This window comes from Polypterus senegalus, chromosome 2 (genome assembly GCF_016835505.1).
Source record: "Polypterus senegalus isolate Bchr_013 chromosome 2, ASM1683550v1, whole genome shotgun sequence".
Taxonomy (NCBI): domain Eukaryota; kingdom Metazoa; phylum Chordata; class Cladistia; order Polypteriformes; family Polypteridae; genus Polypterus; species Polypterus senegalus.
In genome coordinates, this window is record NC_053155.1 from 12,055,203 (window position 1) to 12,080,562 (window position 25,360).

A 25,360-nucleotide genomic window follows, 5' to 3' on the forward strand; every position below is an offset into this window, starting at 1 on the left:
TAAGAACTGTGTAGAACATGAATCAGTCTGTGTCAGATTCTGAATCTGAAATTTCCACTGAAGTCACGGATGAGAAAATGCCACTCGACGTTGAGGGCATAGCATCTCCTCCATCAGCTTTCTCTTCCTGTGCATCGGCCTCCATTTCACTGCTCTTTGTTCTTGTCGGAGTTTTATGATCCAGGTGTCTTGAACCTTTTCCAGAAAACATCCAGAAACAAATTGACTTGTCAGGGCAAAAAGATTCAACTGTTTCCCCATTAATGGAGAGTTGCATGCAGTCATTCAGTGTTTCAGGGTGTAGAGAGGTACGATGTGTTGTCTTCACTCGGTTCATGCAAGAAAATCCTCTCTCACAGATGGCTGTTGATGGACTAAGTGTCAGCATTAATTTCACCAGCAACAAGATATGAGAGAGGTGTTCTGGATTCTCAGAGAGGAGATCTCTGTACAAGCAATCAACTACCTTGCTACCCCGGTGTTCTGCAAGCCACATTTTAGATCCATCCATTCTTGTGGAATTTTCTCTTTCTCTTCCTCATCTAGCAAACTGGCAAAATGTGTGACAAGATAATCCACCTCTTCATTCCCATAATTTGCCAGCTCTTCTCTGGGGTATGGAAGAGTGGAAGGGTCAAAACTTTGAAACAAGAGAGAGGCTTTTCACACAGATTTTTAAATCTATTGTCCATATACTTGACTGAGTTGTCAATAATCTTCTGAATCTCTGCACCAAAGGTGTCTTTGTCTGTACCCTCACCTCTTCTAGCAGGTCGCTGACTTTTTGTGAGCTGAGTTCCACAGTAGCAAATGCTACCATCCTTGCTCGCTGTGAACTTTGTGTCCAAGGTTTTCTGGTATTCTCCTGGTTTTGTTTTTAGGCTGAGTAAGCGTGATGTGGTGCTCTCAACTAACTGATTTGTTCGTGTGATGTTTAGGTTATCATGCTGAAAATCAGTACAGCACTTGGATAAGATGGTACTGTAGTCCAACATGAAATGCAGGAAGCGAACAAATTTCTCAGTCTTCATCTCCTGCACCACCCCCTTAGCTTTGGCTGCATCCTCGGACTTGACATCACTTCCTCCTGCCATGTTCTCCATATGAACAACAGTGGGAGTGTAATTTTTTTCCACAGCCTTCAGACATCTCAGCCGGCTTGGAAGCCACCGTGTGCTCTTCAGGCCACTGAAATGTGCCAGTTTCTCATTTAGCAGTTCACTTATTTCTGTCAGTTCTCTTCGCTTCTTTGGGGAATAGTAGTACATCTTAAAGATGGTTTTCAGTGTACCTTCAAATTTCACCAGGTACTCACAGCCTTTCACGCTATCCAGCACGGCTAGCTCTAACTTGTGTGCCACACAGTGGATTGTTATGATGTGGGGTATCCTCTGTTTCAGTCTCCCAGCTACTCCTGTTTTCTCACCCATCATCACTGCAGCACCATCAAAATTTGCACACACTACTTTCTTTTTCCATGTGTCTTCTCTGATACCCATGGTGTTCACTGCTTCATCAATAGCCTCTAAAATACCTGCAGCATTTGCACTCTTGACTGGCTGACATTTGATCATGTATGTGGATATGTCACCATTATCTCTCACATACCTGACATGAACCAACTCCTGTTCTATTATACCAGTGTCTGTACTGCCATCTGCAAGAATGGATAAGAACCTGCTTTCTTGAATTTCCTTTTCAATCTGGTCTCTTGAAATTTGTGCTATTGCTCCAATAAACTCTCTGCAAGCATGGTCATTGAGGTAAGTGGAACCAAGATCTAGGCCATTTGCTTTTTGAAGTTTGCAAAGACTGCTAAATTTTGCCAATGGTAGTTCACTCTTTGCAACATAGTACGCTGTTCTAAACAGCTTTTTCAAGACTTCTTGTTGTGCTTGGTTTATTTTTAGTATGGTTTTGCAATTGGTGTTTGTTCTGGGAAAGATGCTGCAGACTGAGCACCAATGCATTTCTTGTGATGCAGAGATTTCTCATGGGTTTTGATAGGGTCTTTCCTAAAATTACTGGTCCCAGTAACAAAGGCTTGTCGAGTCAGAAATCAAGGGAAACTCACGACACACCGCAGAACATTATGTTATTTAGCTTGTCATATTCCAGCCACAGAAATTCTTTTGTCCATGAAACCAAAAAGCTGTGCTTTCTTTTTGCCTCATAGTCTAATTTGTCATAACTTTTCCGCTTTGTGGTAGGCTTTTCTTTGGCTGTCCCTTCTTCACCCTGACCTGTCTTCTTTGGCTCAGCAGAACTAAAATACCTGCGTAAATCCATCTATTTTTACACACGCACACACAACGGCCAGCGATTTTTTAAATTCTCTGCGCAATCAACCTCTATCACATGTTTAAAGCTTGCTGCGGGAGATTTCACTTCTCACTTTTGAATAGTAAACCAATGAGTGATAAGACGATGTCAGAGGAATTGGTGCGCAATTAATCTGTCACTGACCAATCAGTACTGCCGCTTTCTATACACAGTTCGCGCGATCGCAAAGTGAAAGTAAAAAAACAAGTGCGAATTCAAACGCGATTTCAATATTTCACATATTGACAGTGGCTTATCGATGCCCATAAATGACATAATTACCCAGCTACATTTGCGAAAGAATGCAAAAGCATTGCCATATATTTTTCCTTCCTATGATAGCCCGACGGGCAGGGCTGAGATAGATTTTTGTAGCCCGACTGGAAGACACAATAGCCCCGGGACGTCGGGCTAGCGATTTTGCGAGCCCTGTATAGAGTCAGAGGGTCCAGTATTAGTGATGTACTGGGTGAAAACGTCAGGTCATTTTAAGGATTCCCTGGTGTAGGAACATCACTCTGTACAATCTACTTGTCATTGCTCTTTTAAAAGTAGTCAATATATTTTCAAGACAAGAAGGTTTTAAAGATGAGTGAAAAATCAGAGAGTTGGCTAGATGAGTCCCATAGAAATGAAGTTACGAGAATGCGAGATGATCCAATCAAGGGAAAAGAGAGGGTGGAGAAACGATCAACATCAAACAAATTAAGACATTTGTTTCAAATTACGGGGAAGAAAAGCGGACAATTTAAAAATTTGCTTCTATCAACAAAGCCGGAAGTCGATAAACACCTTGTTGTGTTCCCCCATTCGAGGGGATGCTCCAGAGATGTCACATTGAACATTTAAAAGACGCCTGGATTTTGCATTCTTCATAACCAAGTCTTTAACACTAGAATTACCAGAGCCTACGAAAAAACTCGTAATTCCGTCCCACCTTAAACTGCTTCTTAAATCCCTTCACACCTCTCCGCCAGCGCCCTTTGTTCTCTAAATGTGCTGATAAAGAGAAGCTAGGAGCAGCCGGCTATTCTATCCCCCCACCAATTTAGAACGTGCACGAACTTCTCTCAGCTCATGCCTTGATTGAGTATCTGGGAGTGAAGTGGAGTTTTAGAGTGAAATAATAGATCGTTGTTTGGAACACACGCATTTCATGTCTGTTCAATTTCTACAGTAATCTGTGTCAACACATTGTTAAAACAGAAACTTTTTTTATATTCTAGTAGTAGATGACAAAATGTAGGCATAAACTATATAATGTATGAAGCCTGAAGTCCAAATAGCAAAGAAACATTTTCACAAGAATAACACAATTGCACTTTTATTCAAAAATATAACTGCAGAAACAAAAAGCCGCCTTAACATGCGACATTGACACCAGTTTACTATAACTGACTCTGTGGTTCAATAGATACAGCCCCCGCTTGGGAATCAAGGGGTCACGGGTTCGATCCTGCGCCTCTCCCTTTTGAGAAGTAAACTGTTCTTAGTCTTACTGTTTTAGAAGAAAAACATACATTTGATTTCAGTCTGTAACAGCCGGTGCAATTTATGATCTTTGTAAAGGTTAGCTTTTTTTTTTATTCACTTTTCACTCTCTCAGTCGCGTTCAGAATCAATCCATACAACCCCATCTGACACGGCTGTTTTCACTAAAGACGCGCTATAGCTCTGCAGTGTACCACGATGCATACTAACACAATCACCCCCCCCAACCCGGTTCTGACACACAAACGCTGGCGAAGCTGCCTTCTTCGTATCTCACCGTCACTTGCTTTTCTTTTTATTCAGTTTGATTGAGTGTTCCTGCCAGTCCCGCATGTTGCTGTATGCTTTTTCTTTTGTACTACAGGACATGCAGAGGAAAGAATGGTAAAGACCAGTAACTTCGCGCTATATGCAATCATCAGACACTCCCCATCTGCCCGTGTCGTTCAAGCACAGGAACATATATTGGTGTAAAAGTATAACAAAAGTGCACTTTTTCCATCGCTTTTCCTGTAAGAAGCAGTGTACACACTTCTCTCTTATCCAGCATACAGCAACATGCGGGACTGGCAGGAACAATCAATAAAACTGAATAAAAGAAAATCAAGTGACGGTGAGATACGAAGAAGACAGCTTCGCCAGCGTCTGTGTGTCAGAACCAGGTGGGGGGGCGTTAGTATGCATCGTGGTACAACGCAGAGCTACAGTATAGCGCCTGTATTCTGTTTCTTTTGTACTCCAGGGCACGCAGAGGAGAGAATAGTAAAGAGCAGTAAGTTCGGCTATATGCAATCATCAGACACTCTCCATCTGCCCGTTGTTTTGTTATACTTTTCAATACTTTTTATACTGCTCAAACGGGCATGCTCAAAAAATACACGTGTGATGCCACGAAAAGTGCACGCAGACACTTCATTTCGCAAAAAAAACAAGTGCACTTTTATTCAAAACTACCTGTATAACCGAAGAAAAAAGAAAGCAAGTTACAGTAGGCGATTGATACGACAGCTTGCATGGTGCAATGCTAAGAAGTGCAGATTTTCATTCCGTGCTATATAAAATCATCACATTCAAATATTAACAGTTCCCACACACCCAAGGACCGTCCTTCCTACATTTACGACACGTGTACTTGTTGCCGTGTACACAACTCTCTGTGCTATGGTTTCTATTACACTGAATGAGCACCTGACACTGTACTTTCTTCCCTGGGGGAAGGTCCCGCATCAGAGAATTTCCAGTTCCTGCATAAATTCACACCTGATCTGACGCTGTTCGTTTTCAAATAATATTGCATTAGTGCAATTATATTTTCACATATATTGTCTTTCTTTCAGGTGTGTAATAGAAACCACAGCATAGAGAGAAGTGTGTACACTGCTTCTTACAGGAAAAGGCGATGGAAAAAGTGCACTTGAATAAAAGTGCACTTTTGTTATACTTTTACACCAATATATGTTACAATAAACTATTGTGTTATTCTTGTGAAAATGTTTCTTTGCTATTTGGACTTCAGGCTTCATACATTATATAGTTTATGCCTACATTTTGTCATCTACTACTAGAATATAAAAAACGTTTCTGTTTTAACAATGTGTTGACACAGATTACTGTAGAAACGGAACAGACATGAAATGCGTGTGTTCCAAATAACGATCTATTATTTCCACTCTAAAACTCCACTTCACTCCCAGATACTCAATCGAGGCATGAGCTGAGAGAAGTTCGTGCACGTTCTAAATTGGTGGGGGGATGGAATAGCCGGCTGCTCCTAGCTTCTCTTTATCAGCACATTTAGAAGACAAAGGACGCTGGCGGAGAGGTGTGAAGGGATTTAAGAAGCAGTTTAAGGTGGGACGGAATTACGAGTTTTTTCGTAGGCTCTGGTAATTCTAGTGTTAACCAGTCAAGTATAAGATGTGAACCAATCAGAACTTGTCTTTGCTTTCTGTTTTTATTTTATTTATTTTTAACAGTATAGTGATAGATACTTTATTAATCCCAAGGGGAAATTCACAAATTCAGTGATACGAGTGTTTTTGCTCATCAATATATGAATGTGAACCAATCAGAACTTCTTAGTTTTCTTTTTTATTGTATTTATCTTTAACACTAGAATTACCAGAGCCTACGAAAAAACTCGTAATTCCGTCCCACCTTAAACTGCTTCTTAAATCCCTTCACACCTCTCCGCCAGCCTTTGTCTTCTAAATGTGCTGAAAAGAGAAGCCGCTATTCCATCCCCCCACCAATTTAGAACGTGCACGAACTTCTCTCAGCTCAGGCCTTGATTGAGTATCTGGGAGTGAAGTGGAGTTTTAGAGTGGAAATAATAGATCGTTGTTTGGAACACACGCATTTCATGTCTGTTCCGTTTCTACAGTAATCTGTGTCAACACATTGTTAAATCAGAAACGTTTTTTTATATTCTAGTAGTAGATGACAAAATGTAGGCATAAACTATATAATGTATGAAGCCTGAAGTCCAAATAGCAAAGAAACATTTTCACAAGAATAACACAATTGCACTTTTATTCAAACATATAACTGCAGAAACAAAAAGCCGCCTTAACATGCGACATTGACACCAGTTTACTGTAACTGACTCTGTGGTTCAATAGACTCAGCCCCCGCTTGGGAATCAAGGGGTCAACGGGTTCGATCCTGCGCCCCTCCGTTTTGAGAAGTAAACTGCTCTTGTCTTACTGTTTTAGAATAAAAGCATACTTTTGATTTCAGTCTGTAACAGCCGGTGCAGTTTATGATCCTTGTAAAGGTTAGCTTTTTTTTTATTCACTTTTCACTCTCTCAGTCGCGTTCAGAATCAATCCATACAACCCCATCTGACACGGCTGTTTTCACTAAAGACGCGCTATAGCTCTGCAGTGTACCACGATGCATACTAACGCACAATCACCCCCCCCCCGGTTCTGACACACAAACGCTGGCGAAGCTGCCTTCTTCGTATCTCACCGTCACTTGCTTTTCTTTTTATTCAGTTTTATTGGTGTTCCTGCCAGTCCCCGCATGTTGCTGTATGCTTTTTCTTTTGTACTACAGGACATGCAGAGGAAAGAATGGTAAAGACCAGTAACTTCGCGCTATATGCAATCATCAGACACTCCCCATCTGCCCGTGTCGCTCAAGCACAGGAACATATATTGGTGTAAAAGTATAACAAAAGTGCACTTTTTCCATCGCTTTTCCTGTAAGAAGCAGTGTACACACTTCTCTCTATCCAGCATACAGCAACATGCGGGACTGGCAGGAACACTCAATAAAACTGAATAAAAAGAAAATCAAGTGACGGTGAGATACGAAGAAGGCAGCTTCGCCAGCGCCTGTGTGTCAGAACCGGTGGGGGCGTTAGTATGCATCGTGGTACAACAGAGCTACTATAGCGTCTGTATTCTGTTTCTTTTGTACTCCAGGGCACGCAGAGGAGAGAATAGTAAAGAGCAGTAAGTTCGGCGCTATATGCAATCATCAGACACTCCCCATCTGCCCGTTGTTTTGTTATACTTTTCAATACTTTTTATACTGCTCAAACGGGCATGCTCAAAAAATACACGTGTAATGCCACGAAAAGTGCACGCAGACACTTCATTTCTCAAACAAAACAAGTGCACTTTTATTCAAAACTACCTGTATAACCGAAGAAAAAAGAAAGCAAGTTACAGTAGGCGATTGATACGACATCTTGCATGGTGCAATGCTAAGAAGTGCAGATTTTCATTCCGTGCTATATAAAATCATCACATTCAAATATTAACAGTTCCCACACACCCAAGGACCGTCCTTCCTACATTTACGACACGTACTTGTTGCGTGTACACACCTCTCTGTGCTATGGTTTCTATTACACTGAATGAGCACCTGACACTGTACTTTCTTCCCTGGGGAAGGTCCCGATCAGAGAATTTCCAGTTCCTGCATAAATTCACACCCGATCTGACGCTGTTCGTTTTCAAATAATATTGCATTAGTGCGATTATATTTTCACATATATTGTCTCTTTCTTTCAGGTGTGTAATAGAAACCACAGCATAGAGAGAAGTGTGTACACTGCTTCTTACAGGAAAAGGCGATGGAAAAAGTGCACTTGAATAAAAGTGCACTTTTGTTATACTTTTACACCAATATATGTTCCTGTGTTTGAACGACACGGGCAGATGGGGAGTGTCTGATGATTGCATATAGCGCCGAAGTTACTGGTCTTTACCATTCTTTCCTCTGCATGTCCTGTAGTACAAAAGAAAAAGCATACAGCAACATGCGGGGACTGGCAGGAACACTCAATAAAACGAAAAGCAAGTGACGGTGAGATACGAAGAAGGCAGCTTCGCCAGCGTTTGTGTGTCAGAACCGGGGGTGGGGGTGATTGTGCGTTAGTATGCATCGTGGTACACTGCAGAGCTATAGCGCGTCTTTAGTGAAAACAGCCGTGTCAGATGGGGTTGTATGGATTGATTCTGAACGCGACTGAGAGAGTGAAAAGTGAATAAAAAAAAGCTAACCTTTACAAGGATCATAAACTGCACCGGCTGTTACAGACTGAAATCAAATGTATGCTTTTATTCTAAAACAGTAAGACTAAGAGCAGTTTACTTCTCAAAACGGAGGGGCGCAGGATCGAACCCGCGACCCCTTTGATTCCCAAGCGGGGGCTGAGTCTATTGAGCCACGGAGTCAGTTATAGTAAACTGGTGTCAATGTCGCATGTTAAGGCGGCTTTTTGTTTCTGCAGTTATATGTTTGAATAAAAGTGCAATTGTGTTATTCTTGTGAAAATGTTTCTTTGCTATTTGGACTTCAGGCTTCATACATTATATAGTTTATGCCTACATTTTGTCATCTACTACTAGAATATAAAAAAGTTTCTGTTTTAACAATGTGTTGACACAGATTACTGTAGAAACGGAACAGACATGAAATGCGTGTGTTCCAAACAACGATCTATTATTTCCACTCTAAAACTCCACTTCACTCCCAGATACTCAATCAAGGCATGAGCTGAGAGAAGTTCGTACGCTCTAAATTGGTGGGGGATGGAATAGCCGGCTTCTCTTTATCAGCACATTTAGAAGACAAAGGCGGCGGAGAGGTGTGAAGGGATTTAAGAAGCAGTTTAAGGTGGGACGGAATTACGAGTTTTTTCGTAGGCTCTGGTAATTCTAGTGTTAACAGTATAGTGATATGAATCTTTAAGCTCACCAATACATGAATGTGAACCAATCAGAATTTGTCTTTATTTTCTGTTTTTATTGTATTTATCTTTAACAGTATAGTGATATAGGGCGGCACGGTGGCACAGTGGTAGTGCTGCTGCCTCGCAGTTAGGAGACCCGGGTTCGCTTCCGGGTCCTCCCTGCGTGGAGTTTGCATGTTCTCCCCGTGTCTGCGTGGGTTTCCTCCCACAATCCAAAGACATGCAGGTTAGGTGGATTGGCGCTTCTAAATTGGCCCTAGTGTGTGGGTGTGTTTGTGTGTGTCCTGCGGTGGGTTGGCACCCTGCCCAGGATTGGTTCCTGCCTTGTGCTCTGTGTTGGCTGGGATTGGCTCCAGCAGACCCCCCATGACCCTGTATTCGGATTCAGCAGGTTAGAAAATGGATGGGTGGATGGAGTATAGTGATATGAATCTTTAAGCTCACCAATACATGAATGTGAACCAATCAGAACTTTTGTTTTCTGTTTTTATTTATATGAATGTGAACCAATGTCTTTATTTTCTGTTTTTATTTTATTTATCTTTAACAGTATAACAATACAATACTTTTCAGAACTCGCTCTTTTTTTATTTATTTTTAACAATACAATACTTTTTGCTCACCAATATATGGATTTCCTTCTTGCCTCATTCCATCCACAGTTTTTTGCAGAACCGTCTCTTTAATCTGCAGAAGTAAATCTTGTGGCACCTAAATTAACAAGGAGAAATATTCTAATTCACATGAAAGCATGAAAACAAGCAGAGACACCAAGGCAGGAAGAAATCGGATCGTATAGAAAAAGAGACAAGCCAATATCAGATGCTATCTGTCTCAGTATGTATATATACACGACTGTATTAATGACGATCCATTCTGCATGGTTTAATAATTTACTGCTAGTTTATTATAGTTGTAGGACAAAGTGGGCACTGCACCATTCTGCTACACATTTAGAGGCACACAAGACCGCACGTTTAACAGGGGTGCAGAAATTCACCTCGTGAATGGCTGAACTACAGCTTGTACCTCCACTCCGGTCAGTTCTATACTTCATCTGATAACAAAGGTGTAAATCAGAGATGAGCTCACACCTCTGCAGAGACTCCTTCAGACATAAAGGATCCCAAATGGACATTCATTTCATGCGTGCGACCAAAAGCGGAGCATTGTCTGGCTTTGATGGACAAAATAGCCTTCCTATAAATCAGGCACAATATCTGGAACTGGAAGAAACCCTGATCAAATCACAGCCTCCCTTCAAAACTAGCTGCATTCACCTCATGTGTTCCCATTTGGGGGCTTGAAAGGTGATGAGCTTCAGACGGTGAGCCAACGAGCTGCTCTGTTTGGGGTGAGAAACCACCCACTCTAGAAACGTTCACACACTAAACTTGGCCTGTAAGCTACTCTTCATAGAGCCTGGGAGCTGGACACCCTGAATGAGCTCTAAGATGATCCACTGGGCCAAGCCAAGCTCTACGCCAGTGGCTGAGCCCAGTCTAAGAAGACTGAGAATATGCCATTACTTCAGGAAGGGAACTTCACAGAGCTCTTTCTCGAGTGTAGAGTCTGAATAGTGGGCAAAGCAAAGAGCCTAACAGCGTCCCAAGAAAAGCAGTAGCAGTGTCACACCACCACAGACAAAGGACCATGTAGAACAACAGTGCACTTCAACTCAAGAAGAGTCCTCCACTTGACCTGGAGCAACAATGCACAGCTTCACAAAGCATTGGACGTCATCCTTAAGGCATCACTACTATATTTGCACAGATAAACTGCTCGTCTCTTCTATTATATGTTTCACTTGTCCTGTCCGCCTTGTGTCCTTATTTTATATCAATTGTGGCCCACCAGGCTGGCACCACCAGCTGAACCCGACACAGACAAGCGTGGGACACAAGTTCAAGGCACACAGATTTTTAATTTTCTTCCCAATTCCCCACAAGTACAGTATAACACAGTCCAAGTACAGCACAATGCACAAACAATGAATTAATCCCATCCTTTACTCCTCGGGTCAAGCTTTGTCGCTCCTCCTCCCGACTCTGGCTCCTTTTATAAACACACCCAGAAGTGCTCCAGGTGCATGATTACTCGTTTCCAGCAGCACTTCCGGGTGTGGTGGAAGAACTGCCCAAAAGGGCTCAGCAGCTCCTGCTGCAGCACCCCCTGGCAGCGCCCGCAGATCCCAACAGGGCTGCACCAAACTCCAACTCCCATGAGTTGAATTTGAACCCTGGTCCATTGTGCTCCTGGCATGTGTCCGAGTTTCATATCCTTCTGAGCTTATGCTTCAAAGCTGACACTGTTACTTTACTATTCACTATGATAAATGTATCTCTTGTTATTTTATAGTACTAGGTTGTTGTACCGTGTTAGCCATTATGAATGTAGAGAAAAGCCAAGCAAAATGACACCTTTTATTGGCTAACTAAAAAGATTACAATATGCAAGCTTTCGAGGCAACTCAGGCCCCTTCTTCAGGCAAGATGTCTTGTTATTTTATATAACCCCTTAAGAGAAAAATGTTACATTTAAGGCATAACCTTTTTTTATAATATACACTGTATATAGGCCATTGTTCTTTTCTTTTTGACCATGAGAAACAGTGTGTGTGCGTGGTGACATTCACACATCTCCTAAAATTAGAGTTAAAATATTACATTTAAAATGTCAGGTACTGTACATCCTAAGCAAATGGGACTATCGATCAAATTGCGGTCATCTAAAGTATCAACATCCGCCATGTCCCGTTAGCAGCTAGGTGTAACCAATCACGTTAAAAGTTTTCTGAATTTGTAATTAATTCCTTTTAAAGAATACTGTAGCATACAGTCCCTGACAAAAGTCTTGTCGCTTGTGTACAAATTGACCCGAAGTGCCGCTAAATTATATTTCTAATCGAGATTTTGTTACAAGAAATGGGTCATTTTAATCCCATCAGCTTTTGTAATAATGTTTCAGTGCAAAACAAAACTGACAAAAAGTATTCTAACATTCACAGCTTGGTAAAGCCCAATGAGTCAATTTTTGGCAAGACTTAAGTGTCGTCGCCTTGTCATATGAGCTTCACCGGTGACTAATAATGGATCAATTAGGTCTCAGGTGTGTATAAAAATAACCCCAGTACACTAGACCTTCACATCAACTGCAACAAGACCTCTGCAAACATGCCTAAGATTCACCCTGAGACTCAAGAGGCTGAAGACCAAATCCACTGCTGATGTGGCAAAACACCTTCAATGTGTCTCAGCGTCAAGTTCAGAGGATAAAAAAAAGATTTGAAGAGACTGGAGACGTTTTTGACAAGCCCAGGTCAGGAAGACCCCGCAAGACAACTGCTCGAGAGGACCGTTTGTTGGCTCGAAAATCCAAGGCCAGACCATTTCCCACTGCAGCAGAGCTCCACGAGACCTGGTCACCTGAAGTCCCTGTGTCAACCAGAACAGTTTGTCGGATTCTGTCTCGAAATGGCCTCCATGGTCGAATCAGTGCCCATAAGCCAGCACTAAACAATTGAAGACAATTGAAAAACCGTGTGGCATTTGCCAAGGCCCACAGCCTGCTAAAAGGATGGACGCTGGAAAAGTGGCAGAAGGTGGATTTTTCAGATGAATCTTCTGTTGAATTACACCACAGTCACCGCAAATATTGCAGGAGACCTACTGGAACCCGCATGGAGCCGAGATTTACCCAGAAAACAGTGAAGTTTGGTGGAGGCAAAATCATGGTCTGGGGTTACATCCAGTATGGGGGTATGCGAGGGATCTGCAGGGTGCAAGGCAACATCAATAGTCTAAAATACCAAGAAATCTTAGCTACCCAACCATAAAAAAGGCCAAAATTCTGCAGCAGGATGGTGCTCCATCGCATACTTCCATCTCCACATCAAAGTTCCTTAAAGCGAAGAAGATCAAGATGCTCCAGGATTGGCCAGCCCAGTCACCAGACATGAACATCACTGCGCATATGTGGGGTAGGATGAAAGAGGAAGCATGGAAGACGAAACCAAAGAATATTGATGAACTCTGGGAGGCATGCAAGACTTTTCTTTGCTATTCCTGATGACTTCTTCAAAAAAAATTGTATGAATCCTTGCCAAACCGCATGGATGCTGTCCTTCAAGCTCATGGAAGTCATACAAGATATTAAATTTGGATCTCACAGCACCACTACTTAATTTGCTGACATATTTTTGGATTGGCAGTAAAGTTGTTCATTTCCCTTTCTGTCTTGATTCAATGATAAATCTTTTTTTCAGTGAAACTAATTTATTTCAGTGCATTAATCATCATTTGGGAGGGCTTTAGCTTTTCATATGAGCCATTTCTAACACCAGTTGATTAATTAAAAGTCAGGTTAATAGCAGGAGTTTCTACAAAATAGAGGCGCGACAAGTCTTTTGTCAGGGACTGTAAATATGCATTATCTAACTGCCTTACCTTAACCGGTCTTGTTCTATTCTGTCTGTTATTAGATACAACTGAGAAGGCAAATTTCATGTTTTCTTGGGTAGACAGGACAAAAAACCTTAAAAGTAAACCATAAATCAATGGACTGTACAAATATAGCGCAGAGGACACTTTTTTCTTTGGAAAAAAACACCAATATGATGCTTTTTGCCTCTTTGCAGATTTAGATAAAGAAGAACGATTGACGCTTTCTCCTGCCTGTGTTTTATTGCTTAAAAAGGGGCATTCCAGTTGTCTGTATTCATACTTTTCTTCCACACCCTGAGGGAGTCTAAGGCACCGCTGCAACCCGGGTTGGGTTACCATCTAGCGTCCCGGGGGGAGTAACACTATGGCCACTCTTACTCCCCCAATCCTCCCAGTGTGGAAGCATCCCAGCCAGGCAAGAGCCCTGGCCACACACTACACAATATATGTGCAGTTATTGTATTTCCTACATAATTGTCTTTATGTGAAAAAGAAATCAACAGGCAAACTAAACTGAATAAAACATGCCTCGTAAGAATGTTCATCATGTAAGCTTTCTTATCTCATAAGATGTGTTTACTGGTTAATAATTTTACTGACCAGTACTCCAATTTTGCTCCCATATGCCAGTTAAGTGGATCATTGCTCTGTGCTGGATGCTGACCTTAACAATGTTATGAACGGTCTCCCTAAAAGATTCAAGTATCTTCTTCTTTCGGCTGCTCCCATTAGGGGTTGCCACAGCGGATCATCATCTTCTTCCATATCTTTCTGTCCTCTGAATCTTGTTCTGTCACACCCATCACCTGTATGTCCTCTCTCACCACATCGATAAACCTTCTCTTAGGAATGAGGACATTAGAGGGTACTAAGGATAGAGCTGCCAGGGAAGAGGAAAAGAGGAAGGCCTAATCCTGTCCATCCTCATCACACTCAATGCCAATCTTAGCATCTTTAACTCTGCCACCTCCAGCCCATATAACAAAACTGGTCTCACTACCGTCCTGTAGACCTTCCCTTTCACTCTGTCTGTCACCAATCACTCCTGACACTCTTCTCCACCCACTCCACCCTGCCTGCATTCTCTTCTTCACTTCTCTTCCACAATCCCCATTACTCTGTACTGTTGATCCCAAGTATTTAAACTCCTCCACCTTCACCAACACTACTCCCCTCATCCTCACCATTCCACTGACCTCCCTCTCATTCACACACATGTATTCTGTCTTGGTGGTCCTATGGACCTTCATTCCTCTCCTCTCTAGAGGATATCTCCACCTCTCCAGGGTCTCCTCAACCGGCTCCCTACTATCGCTATAGATCACAATGTCATCAGCAAACATCACAGTCCACGGAGACTCCTGTCTAATCTCATCTGTCAACCTGTCCATCACCACTGCAAATGAAATACATTTCAGACACAGGTTGAAGTTGTTAACAGTGGGACAGGGGTCTAAGAAGCTCAGGATCCTAGTTGGCAACCTAGGTTCTGTAAAACCCCCATCCCATCGGAAATGACCATCTGCTGCAGACAAGTTATGTTGGCATTCACTTGGCCTGGTCCAGCCACTCGTGTGTTCAACAATGAGGAACCTGCCAGCCGGAATCACATCATATGGCCGTAGTGCCGTAACTGACGCTCCCTCACAGTGCAGGTATTGTGTCTCATTTGGGATTCCGTCAGCAACACATAGTCAAACCAGCGGTACCCAAGGATTCTCCAAAGAGACACAGTACCGAAGGAGTCCAGTCTTCATCTCAGGGCACTGGATACCGTCCATGTCTCTCAACCATATAGCAAAATAGAAAGCACCAGGACTGCAAAGACTTGCACCTTCACCCTTCTGCAGAGATATTGGGAGCGCCACACACCCGTTTCCAGTGACCTCAAGACCCCTTCCATGATCTCCCAATTTGTCTAATGACTTCACAGGAAGAGCCACCAGAGACATGAACGTCACTGCCAAGGTATGTAAACCTCTCAATGACGAGGTCGACACTCTCTCCGCAGACAGACAAGAGGTCGTCATTAAAGGCCTGGATGTTGGTTTTTATGAGGACACTCGCAAGCCCAGACACTCAGACTCCTCACTCGGTCTCTCATCTGATCAGAGTCTCCATGGACTCCACGAAGATCACTGCATCGTCAGCAAACTCGAGATCAGTGAAACTCTCTTCACCAACAGATAACCCCCCAGCCGCTGGACCCCACAACCCTGCTCAACATCCAGTCCAAGTAAGCACTGAACAGAGTAGGAGCAGAACACACCCCTGACGGACCCCAGAATCAACTGAGAGGTTCTTCCTCCACTCTGCACAGCATTCACAGTACCAGTGTACAGGCCGGCCATGATATCCAGCAACCTTGTGTTTAACTTTTCCTTAATCTTTAAAAGGCCAGTTTCTCCATTTTTGGCCCTAGCATATACCAAAGCAACTGGGGGCAAGCTGGGTTGGGGTGAGCCTTTTCTAGACTGTCCAGTTAAAGTTTCTGTGGTGGTTGTCAAGGTCGGCCCGTATGCATATGTGTGCTTTGCTGTGGTGGAAAATCATAACGTGTCATTGCTGTCTTACATAATTTAAATTCTCAGTGGCAGTACCTTCCTCGTGTTGATTACTTGCTCACCCGACGTTCCAGTAATGTTCCTAAACACATGTCTACAACACCTAATCATCTGATGAACCCCACATTCACATGATGAGGATGAGGACGAGATAGGCCCAAGTTCCACAACTCTGATAAATAATATAACAGTGTAGAAAACAGGTTTTGAATATTAAAAACTGTTACACAGACCACCTAACTAAAATTCTAAGCTCATAAACAGGCTTACTGAAAAGATATACATACCTGTGGAGTTGGACAGTAAGCTCCCATTCCACCAGTGTTGGGGCCTTTGTCTCCATCCAGAAGTCTTTTGTGGTCTTGAGCTGGGGGCATTGGGGCCACTGTGTAGCCATCACTAAAACACAAGCACTGGCAAAAACAGAGAGAGAGATGGTTCATGGGGAAAAAATACTGGAATAGAGAGCTGCACAAAACAAACAAACACAAATAAGTGGGCACTTTGAAACAGGAATGGAGGGCAGGGGGATGAGCTAACTCCTGTGTCAAAATTCCAATTTAACCCTCCGTCAGGCACATAAGTGATGAAATTTCAGATATCTCACGTTCTGATTGGCGGACCTGGACCCGCCTCTGAACCAACCTCACACATCACGTGCCTGTGAACAACGTGTTGAGTAACCGCAGATTCGACATCGTGGAAGGCAGATACGGTGTCAGAGATCCAACAGGCTCATTGCGCCCAAATACGTCATCGGTGACAAAATGTTTTTTTTTTAATTTTTTTTTTTATAAAGGGTGGTGTTGTTAATCAGACTGTACAGTATGTTATGTAACTCAATACAATTGACTTACTCCAATAAATTGCAATTCTACACATATTAATGTGGCCTTTTATAAACAACTGTTCAGACTGATCGAGAACACACTTAAAGGCTTTGCATAAAAGCAAACGGCACATTGCATTTTTGTGTAAATAAACTATGAGGTCTTTGTAACTTCAAATCCACCCCAAGAAAAGTTAGCATGTCATGTGGAAGAAAAATGAGACTTAGGGGTCACATGGTAATATTGTTATTATGCTTTCTACATTAAAGATATAGCATCTACCTTAGAAGTCGCACAAAGGGTTTAAAAATGTCAGAAACCTGTTCAAGCATCTCACCAAACCAGATAAAGACGAGAATGCACTAGGAGACGGTTGATGTCATACAAGGGATGTTCTAGTACAGGGGTGTCAAACTCCAGTCCTGGAGGGCCGCAGTGGCTGCAGGTTTTCATTCTAACCATCTTCTTAATTAGTGACAGTTTTTGCTGCTAAGTACCCTCGCGGGTAAATGCAGACAGAGGCCATTTATCTGTTCTCATCCTCTTAGATCTGAGTGCTGCATTTGACACCACTGATCACAACATTCTTAGAAATCGCCTTAGTCAATGGGTGGGCCTCTCTGGCAGGGTCTTAAATTGGTTTGAATCCTACCTGGCAGGGAGAAAATTCTTTGTGAGTTGTGGTAATCACATCTCAAAGACACATGATATCCGATATGGTGTTCCACAAGGCTCAATCCTGGGTCCGCTGCTCTTCTCAATCTACATGCTTCCGTTAGGTCAGATTATCTCAGGGCACAACGTGAGTCACCACAGCTATGCTGATGACACACAGCTGTATTTATCAGTAGCACCTGATGACCCCGACTCTCTCGATTCACTAACACAACGTCTGACTGGTATTTCTGAATGGATGAACAGTAATTTTCTCAAACTAAATAAAGAGAAAACTGAAATTTTAGTAATTGGCAATAATGGATTCAATAAGGTTATCAGAAATAAACAATGCACTAGGATTAAAAGTTAAGACGGAAGTAAAAAATTTAGGGGTAGCTGTTGACTGTAATCTGAATTTTAAATCGCATATTCATCAGACCACTAGGACAGCATTTTTTCACTTAAGAAACATAAGTAAAGTTAGACCTCTTATATCACTGAAAGATGCTGAGAAATTAATTCACGCGTTTGTTTTCAGTCGACTAGATTACTGTAATGCACTCCTCTCAGGACTACCCAAAAAAGACATAAATCACTTGCAACTAGTGCAGAATGCAGCTGCTAGAATCCTAACTAGGAAAAGAAAATCCAAACACATTTCTCCAGTTTTGATGTCACTACACTGGTTACCTGTGTCATTCAGGATTGACTTTAAAATTCTGCTTATGGTTTATAAAGCCTTAAATAATCTCGCCCCATCTTATATATCGGAATGTCTGACACGTTATATTCCAAATCGTAAACCTTAGATCCTCAAATGAGTGTCTCCTTAGAATTCCAAAAGCTAAACTTAAAAGAAGTGGTGAGGCGGGCGGCCTTCTGCTGTTATGCACCTAAAATCTGGAACAGCCTGCGATAGGAATTCGCCAGGCAAATACAGTAGAGCACTTTAAAACACTGCTGAAAACATACAGTAATCCCTCGCTATATCGCGCTTTGACTTTCGCGGTTTCGCTCTATCGCGGATTTTATATGAAAGCATTAAATATATAAAGCACTAAATATAACACGCGGATTTTTCGCTGCTTCTGCGGACAATGTGTCTTTTTACTTCTTGTACATGCTTCCTCAGTTGGTTTGCCCAGTTGATTTCATACAAGGGACGCTATTGGCGGATGACTGAGAAGCTAACCAATCAGAGCACGCAGTTGAGTTCCTGCTTGCTGAATGCAGTGTTAACCAGGAAGTCTCGTCTCGCTCATTCAGCAGCAACGTGTTTCGCTGTGTAAAGAGTTGTGCTCTTTTGTGTTTATCTTTGTGCGTAGTCAAGCCCTTCATTATGGCTCCAAAACGATCTGCTACTGCTTCAGGGGCCGTGCCCAAGTGCAAACGGAAGATAGGTAAACGTTTTGGATTTGTTGAAGGCTATGATTCCTTTTATTTAAAAAGTAGGAAAGGAATATAAGATCTACGGCCGCAGTATCCTTTTAACCAGGGTGCAAAACGAGTTGTAAGTGGATGTAATAAGGCAGTAGTCTGGATGGAATCTGCTTTAGGGATTTGGATTGAAGAAGAACAACGGCGGTGCTACACAATCGCCTGAAGTGGCTCCTTTAAGGGCTGTAACGCTCTCCTTTGTTGTGCAGTAAAATTAAACTCATTGTTATCGGACAAGTCATCGTGTCATTGTTGGTGAGTAACCATAATTAATTTTCTACTTACAGTACTTAGTACATGTACGTGCGTTTAGTGTCACTGTACACACACATTTACTGTATACTATTTTTGTTGCATTGTACGTATTTATTGCTGGTGGCCTGTCTATCGTAATGGCTGTAACGTGATATCGGAGACACTCAATATCTTTAAAATAATATTTAGGTTTTACTGTATATAAACAGTGTGTTTATATACATAATTTCAATGAATCTTACCTAATATCTAAGAGAATACAAAGGGATTATGCTGTATAACTCTGCGGGGAATATTTATAAACAGTGTGGGAGAGTTTATAAGGGCTTAAAATATATAAAAATAACCATAGAAACATATGGTTTCTACTTTGCGGATTTTCACCTATCGCGGTGGGGTCTGGAACGCAACCCCCGCGATCGAGGAGGGATTACTGTATTACTTTAACATGGCCTTCTTATAACTTCACTTTAACTTAATCCTGATACTCTGTATGTTCAATTCATCACAATAACTATTCATGGTGGCTCTAAAATCCATACTGACCCCAACTCTCTCTTCTGTTTCTTTTTCCGGTTTCTTTGTGGTGGCGGCCTGCGCCACCTCCACCTACTCAAAGCATCATGATGCACCAACATTGATGGACTGAAAGCTAGAAGTCTACGTGACCATCATCTCCAAGTCCTTCCATGAAAACCCTAAATACAAAGAGGACTGTTTGATTTATGTTAGGTAGATTGCCCAGAGGGGACTGGGCGGTCTCTTGGTCTGGAACCCCTACAGATTTCATTTTTTTTCTCCAGCCTTTGGAGTTTTTTTTTGCTTTTTCTGTCCACCCTGGCCATCGGACCTTACTTATTCTATGTTAATTAATGTTGACTTATGTTTATTTTTTATTGTGTCTTCTATTTTTCTATTCATTTTGTAAAGCACTTTGAGCTACATTTTTTTGTATGAATATGTGCTATATAAATAAATGTTGATTGATTGATTGATTGAAGTACTTCTTTTTGATTAACTTGACTCAGTCCCTTTTTCCTTGATTAACAGCCAAACTATAATGAGGCACAAAACAAACCGCCACATCACACAATATCTGAAAAAAAAGAAAGGTGAAGGTCTCACAGTAAGGTTGATCTCTCAACTCACCAAAACACTTTGACGACGTTCTTATGAAAAACTGAAAATCAACAGTTTTGGAAATGTCAGCTGTGGCAGAACGAGAGCAACAACAAGCCGTGGATTTAAATAACGAGTTTAATTAACAGTAAGAATTGGCTTCTCATTAAGAAACAGGTTGGAAGCCCCAGTTTAGCTGGTCATATGTTGGCTCGTTCCACGTCTCATTTCTATTTGGCTGCCATTTTAATAAGGAAACGAATCAATTCAGAGGACTGAATCCTTAAAAACAGGGCTATTAAAATGTGAATTAGCAGTGAAAACAGGTCACTGATTAGGAAAAGGGTTAGAATGAAAACCTGTAGCCGCTGCGGCCCTCCAGGGCCTCATGTATAACGCCGTGCGTAGAACTCGCACTATAACATGGCGTAAGCACAAAAGCTGAAATGTGCTTACGCACAGAAAATCCAGATGCAGGAATCTGTGCATCTAACTTCCACGTTCTTCCGCTACATAAATCCCGATCAGCGTGAAAACTAACGCTCGTGCATGCGCATTATGTAACGCCCCAAATCCTCCCAGAATTACGCCTCTTTGAATATGCAAATCAATATAAATCGCCCTTAAACTCAGCCTTCTGTGAAAAGACAATGGGAAAAGCACGGGGGGAAACATAAGAATTTCAGCAAATACCAAGAGGAGGCAAAGGAAAAACATACTATTTGTTCAAATAAACCGTGGGATAATCCACAAAGTTGATCGAGTGACATAGCGTGTTGGAGAAACTTGAAAGCTCACGTTCACAAAATCGCACAGTGCCGGAAATAAAAAAAAAGTCACATATCAAAGTCGCCGTGAAAAGAAGAGTTGTAAGCCCACTGTCTGAGTGTCATATGAAAGTTTATTAGGGTACAGAGAAAAAAGGCACATGGTGGGGAAAAAGTACGAAATGTCAACTTCAATCTTGACATTTCCACTTTAATCTCGTAGTTTATTTTGTCATTAAAGTAGAACATCATAAACTTCATCTTAAAATCGTTTAATTAACCAGTTTCTCAAATCACATCGTAATTAAAGTAGCACGTTAAATGCTTTGTTTTGTATTTGATCTTCTACTCGTATGTGCTCTATGTGTGTGAATCACTACTTGCTTCTTAAACCGGCTCTCTTCCTCCAACTGGACACAGAGTCCATGACATTTGTGATATTACAGCTCTCTGAATAACTAAAATACTGAGATGTATACATGATATCATATTCATGATGATAAGAGTTAAAGCACGTTATTAAACATGGGTTTCACTTCGATGAAATAATTTATTGCAGCAGTACAATCAGGGTCGGTTCTAGGCTTGTGGTGGCACTGGGCAGAGGAAGAATCGGTGGCTCCTTCGCCCGCCAATGTCAGTAAAGTATCTTATGCCCGGTGGATGGCCTCGTCCGCTGTGGACACTGCATAGCTGCCTCGTGCTCATGACACAAGCATTTAACTTTTGCCGAAATTTGTCGCTGCGTTTTTAGCTGTGTTGTTATTTTCTCTTTCTGTTTTATATTCAATATATATTGGCGTAGCCGTCACTGCAGTCAGTGCTTTTCTTTCCCCAAGTAACCGATCGCCATACAATCAACTCTGTAAAAGAAGTTAACGTTTAAGGAACATTGAAATATCTTCGTAGTACATGTTTAATTATTCTATCCTTAACAACACTCTCAGTGAAGAATATAGATTATTTAAATGAAGTTAAAGTTTTATCTGTATAATTTAATAAACATATTTTGCTGCATTTCACCTTAAAAATGATATTGTTATCATATGTAAATACGCGCTTTATAAAGTGGCTCAGGTTGTGCGATATTATAACTATAGTGCAAGTTTACAGTTGGGTGATTGTACTTATAAGTATTAACAGTTCTACAAGGAGCAATTGATTGAGTGCGTTTAAAGTTCTTGGGATGAAACTGTTTCTGAACCGTGAGGTCTGTACAGGAAAGGCTTTAAAATGTTTTGCAGTGGCTGAGACACTAATAAACAATATGCAGTTAGTTTCGGTGTACAGTATTTATAAAGCCACGTCATGAAAATAATGAGTAATCACACAGGAACAGTACCATTGCTTTGACGCTGGGTGCCGCCAGTCTGCAAAACCGAGAGGAGAACTTGCGTACGACAAGGTATGAGGTACCGTGGAAAAGTGCGTGTAGGTAGTGTAGTTATTCAGCTCTCTGAATAACTAAAATACTGAGTTGTATACGTGATGTCATTTTCATGATGATAGGAGTTAAAGCACGTTATTAAACATGGGTTTCACTTCGATGAAATAATTTATTGTCAAAATTTGTCGCTGCGTTTTTAGCTGTGTTGTTATTTTCTCTTTCTGTTTTATATTCAATATATACTGTATTGGCATAGCCGTCACTGCAGTCAGTGCTTTTCTTTCCCCAAGTAACCGATCGCCATACAATCAGCTCTCTAATAGACGTTAAGCCATCTGTAAGCTTAGCGCCGATTCTTCAAAACGTTTAAAGAACATTGAAATATCTTCGTAGTACATGTTTAATTATTCTATCCTTCATGACACTCCCAATGAAGAATATAGATTATTTAAATGAAGTTAAAGTTTTATGTTTTTAATTGTAGTGCAAGTTTACAGTGGGGTGATTGTACTTATAAGTACAAACCGTTCTACAAGGAGCAATTGATTGAGTGCATTTAAAGTTCTTGGGATTAAACTGTTTCTGAACCGCGAGGTCCGTACAGGAAAGGCTTTAAAACGTTTTGCAGGGGCTGAGACAGCGTGTCCTTAAAGCTGTATACCAATAATTCTCTTTCCGATCAGCTGCTTCTGTGAATCACACTTAGATACAGTGATATAAATACTCCGAGTCGTGCAGTGAGAGAAATATTGAAAAAGATGATCCGCTGTGGCAACTCCTAATGGGGGGAGCTGAAAGAAGAAGAAGAAGAAGAAGAAGTGAGAGCAGTTAAGGTATTTGGAATACTATGGCTGTTCCCTCTACCATTATATTGTTACGAGTTAATTACAATCAGATGCATTACACTAATAAACAATATGCGGTTAGTTTCAGTGTATTTATAAAGCCGCGTCATGAAAATAATGAGTAATCACACAGGAACAGTAGCATTGCTTTGACGCTGGGTGCCGCCAGTTTGCAAAACCGAGCGGAGAACTTGCGTATGACAAGGCATGAGGTACCGTGGAAAAGTGCGTGGCTTTACGGCAAGTGTAGGTTTTATACATCGCGATTTGAACGTGGAAAAGTTCTTACGCAACATTTCTGTGCGTACGCACCGTTTATACATGAGGCCCCAGATGTGCTGCTGCCAGACAGCAAAGACTGGACAGTTGTCACATACAGAGAAATTTCAAGAGTGAGGGCTAAACCTGAGAGATGCGAGAAGAACAAGAATATAGCGAAACAAGACTTTTACTTTGGGCTACTGAAGCTAGCCCTGCTCTCTGCCAAGAATACTTCATGTCTTATAACTAATCGGAGTAAATGCCAGGTAATGTGTTTGCTTTAATTTAGCACTGTTATGTAAATTTGGTTGTTTATTAAAATAGACCTCTGCTCATATTCTTTGACTACTTGCTGCCAACCTCTGCCCAGGGCACTGTCCCTTAATAGACTGTTGTGCAGGGCTCTCCCTCTTCAGCATTTGCTGAACAGTAAAAAAAAAAAAGGACAAAGTGAACAAGTTTCCTTCTGCCCGATTCCTAACTCAAAATGGTCTTAGTTTGAGGACAAGATTTCTTTCAATTATTTCCAGTTTAATTTCTTCCACAGTCAACATGCTCTTCTGTGAGGCCGCTGTGTGCTCCTGTTGGACTGTAGTTGAGCCCTGAAACACAGCTGGAGGTATACTGGCACACGGAGGAGTGACGCCACGGTTTATGCAATTAAAAACTTATAAAGTAAACATGATGAAACAGAATTTTAAAATTGCACACAATAAAAAAACAAAACAAAAGGGAAATAGCGTGCTATGATAGCACACTTCACAGTTTTAAAACTTGAGCAAGTGCGGCACTCCTTGTGTGATTTTGGGCTATGCAAAAATAAACTGTATTCTATTGTATAAGGAGCCCCACTGCTAAACACGGTTTCCCCAGAATGAACAGCACAGAATAAAACCCAAGTTACAGGTAATTGCAGACCCTTGTAACAGACTAAAAAAAAAATAAAAAAAATTTTTACCCGTAGAACAGAAAAATAAAAAAATGAATGTCACAACATTATTTAATCCAGCAGTTTACAGGTTTAAACTTATTGATCTTTCTGTAATAAAGAAAGACGATGCCTCTTGAATTTCTCTGCATTGACTTGCAAGTCGTTTCTTTAAGCAGAGCTCGATCAAACCATTAGGGGGCAGAGGCGGTCACCTGGGGTGTCGCCATATGAGAGGTACTGTTTAGGTAAGTTAAGGGCCGTGTGCCTCGTACATCATGGGGACCATCGCCCCACTCCTCCATGCACACGCCATACACCAAGGGTCTCCCAGGCCGTTGAAGTTGGTGATTGGAAACAGGGCAAATCGAAAGTGCATTCATAACGCCGGCTGCATAATCAATACCATTTAAAAGGAGTACTGAAGTAATTTTTAAAAAGTAAAAAAAAAAGATACATATCGATATTTCAATACTTCTAACAAACCTAGCGCCTACTGTAAAGTGTGTTAGTGGAGGGATAGTGGCACGGGTTGGTTGGCTCCAGTGAACGCTAGTGTTAATGCTACATTCATACCGAGACATAATTAAGACAACTGTGCACTCCCACCTTTGTGACAATTTGGCGAAGGCCCTTTTCTACTCCTGCATGATTGTGCCCCTGCGCACAAAGCCAGGTCTATAAAGAAGAGGAGGAACTCGAGTGGCCTGCACAGGGCCCGGACCTCAACCCTACTGAATACCTTTGGGATGAACTGGAACACTGGCAGCGAGACGGATCATCTCGTTCAATATCAATACCTGACCGCACAAATGGCACAAAATTCCCAAAGACGGACTCCATAAT

General features: G+C 41.6%; 1 protein-coding gene across 1 annotated transcript in view; it reads right to left on the reverse strand.

Moving 5' to 3' along the window:
- Positions 1-25,360, reverse strand: part of gart (phosphoribosylglycinamide formyltransferase) — a 125,242-nt gene that overhangs the window by 63,518 nt on the left and 36,364 nt on the right. The window contains exons 7-8 of the mRNA XM_039743461.1: positions 16,316-16,441; positions 9,646-9,733 (exon numbers count right to left, since the gene is read on the reverse strand). Of these exons, the coding sequence (XP_039599395.1) occupies positions 9,646-9,733; positions 16,316-16,441 (214 nt within the window). The remainder of the gene's footprint in view (positions 1-9,645; positions 9,734-16,315; positions 16,442-25,360) is intronic.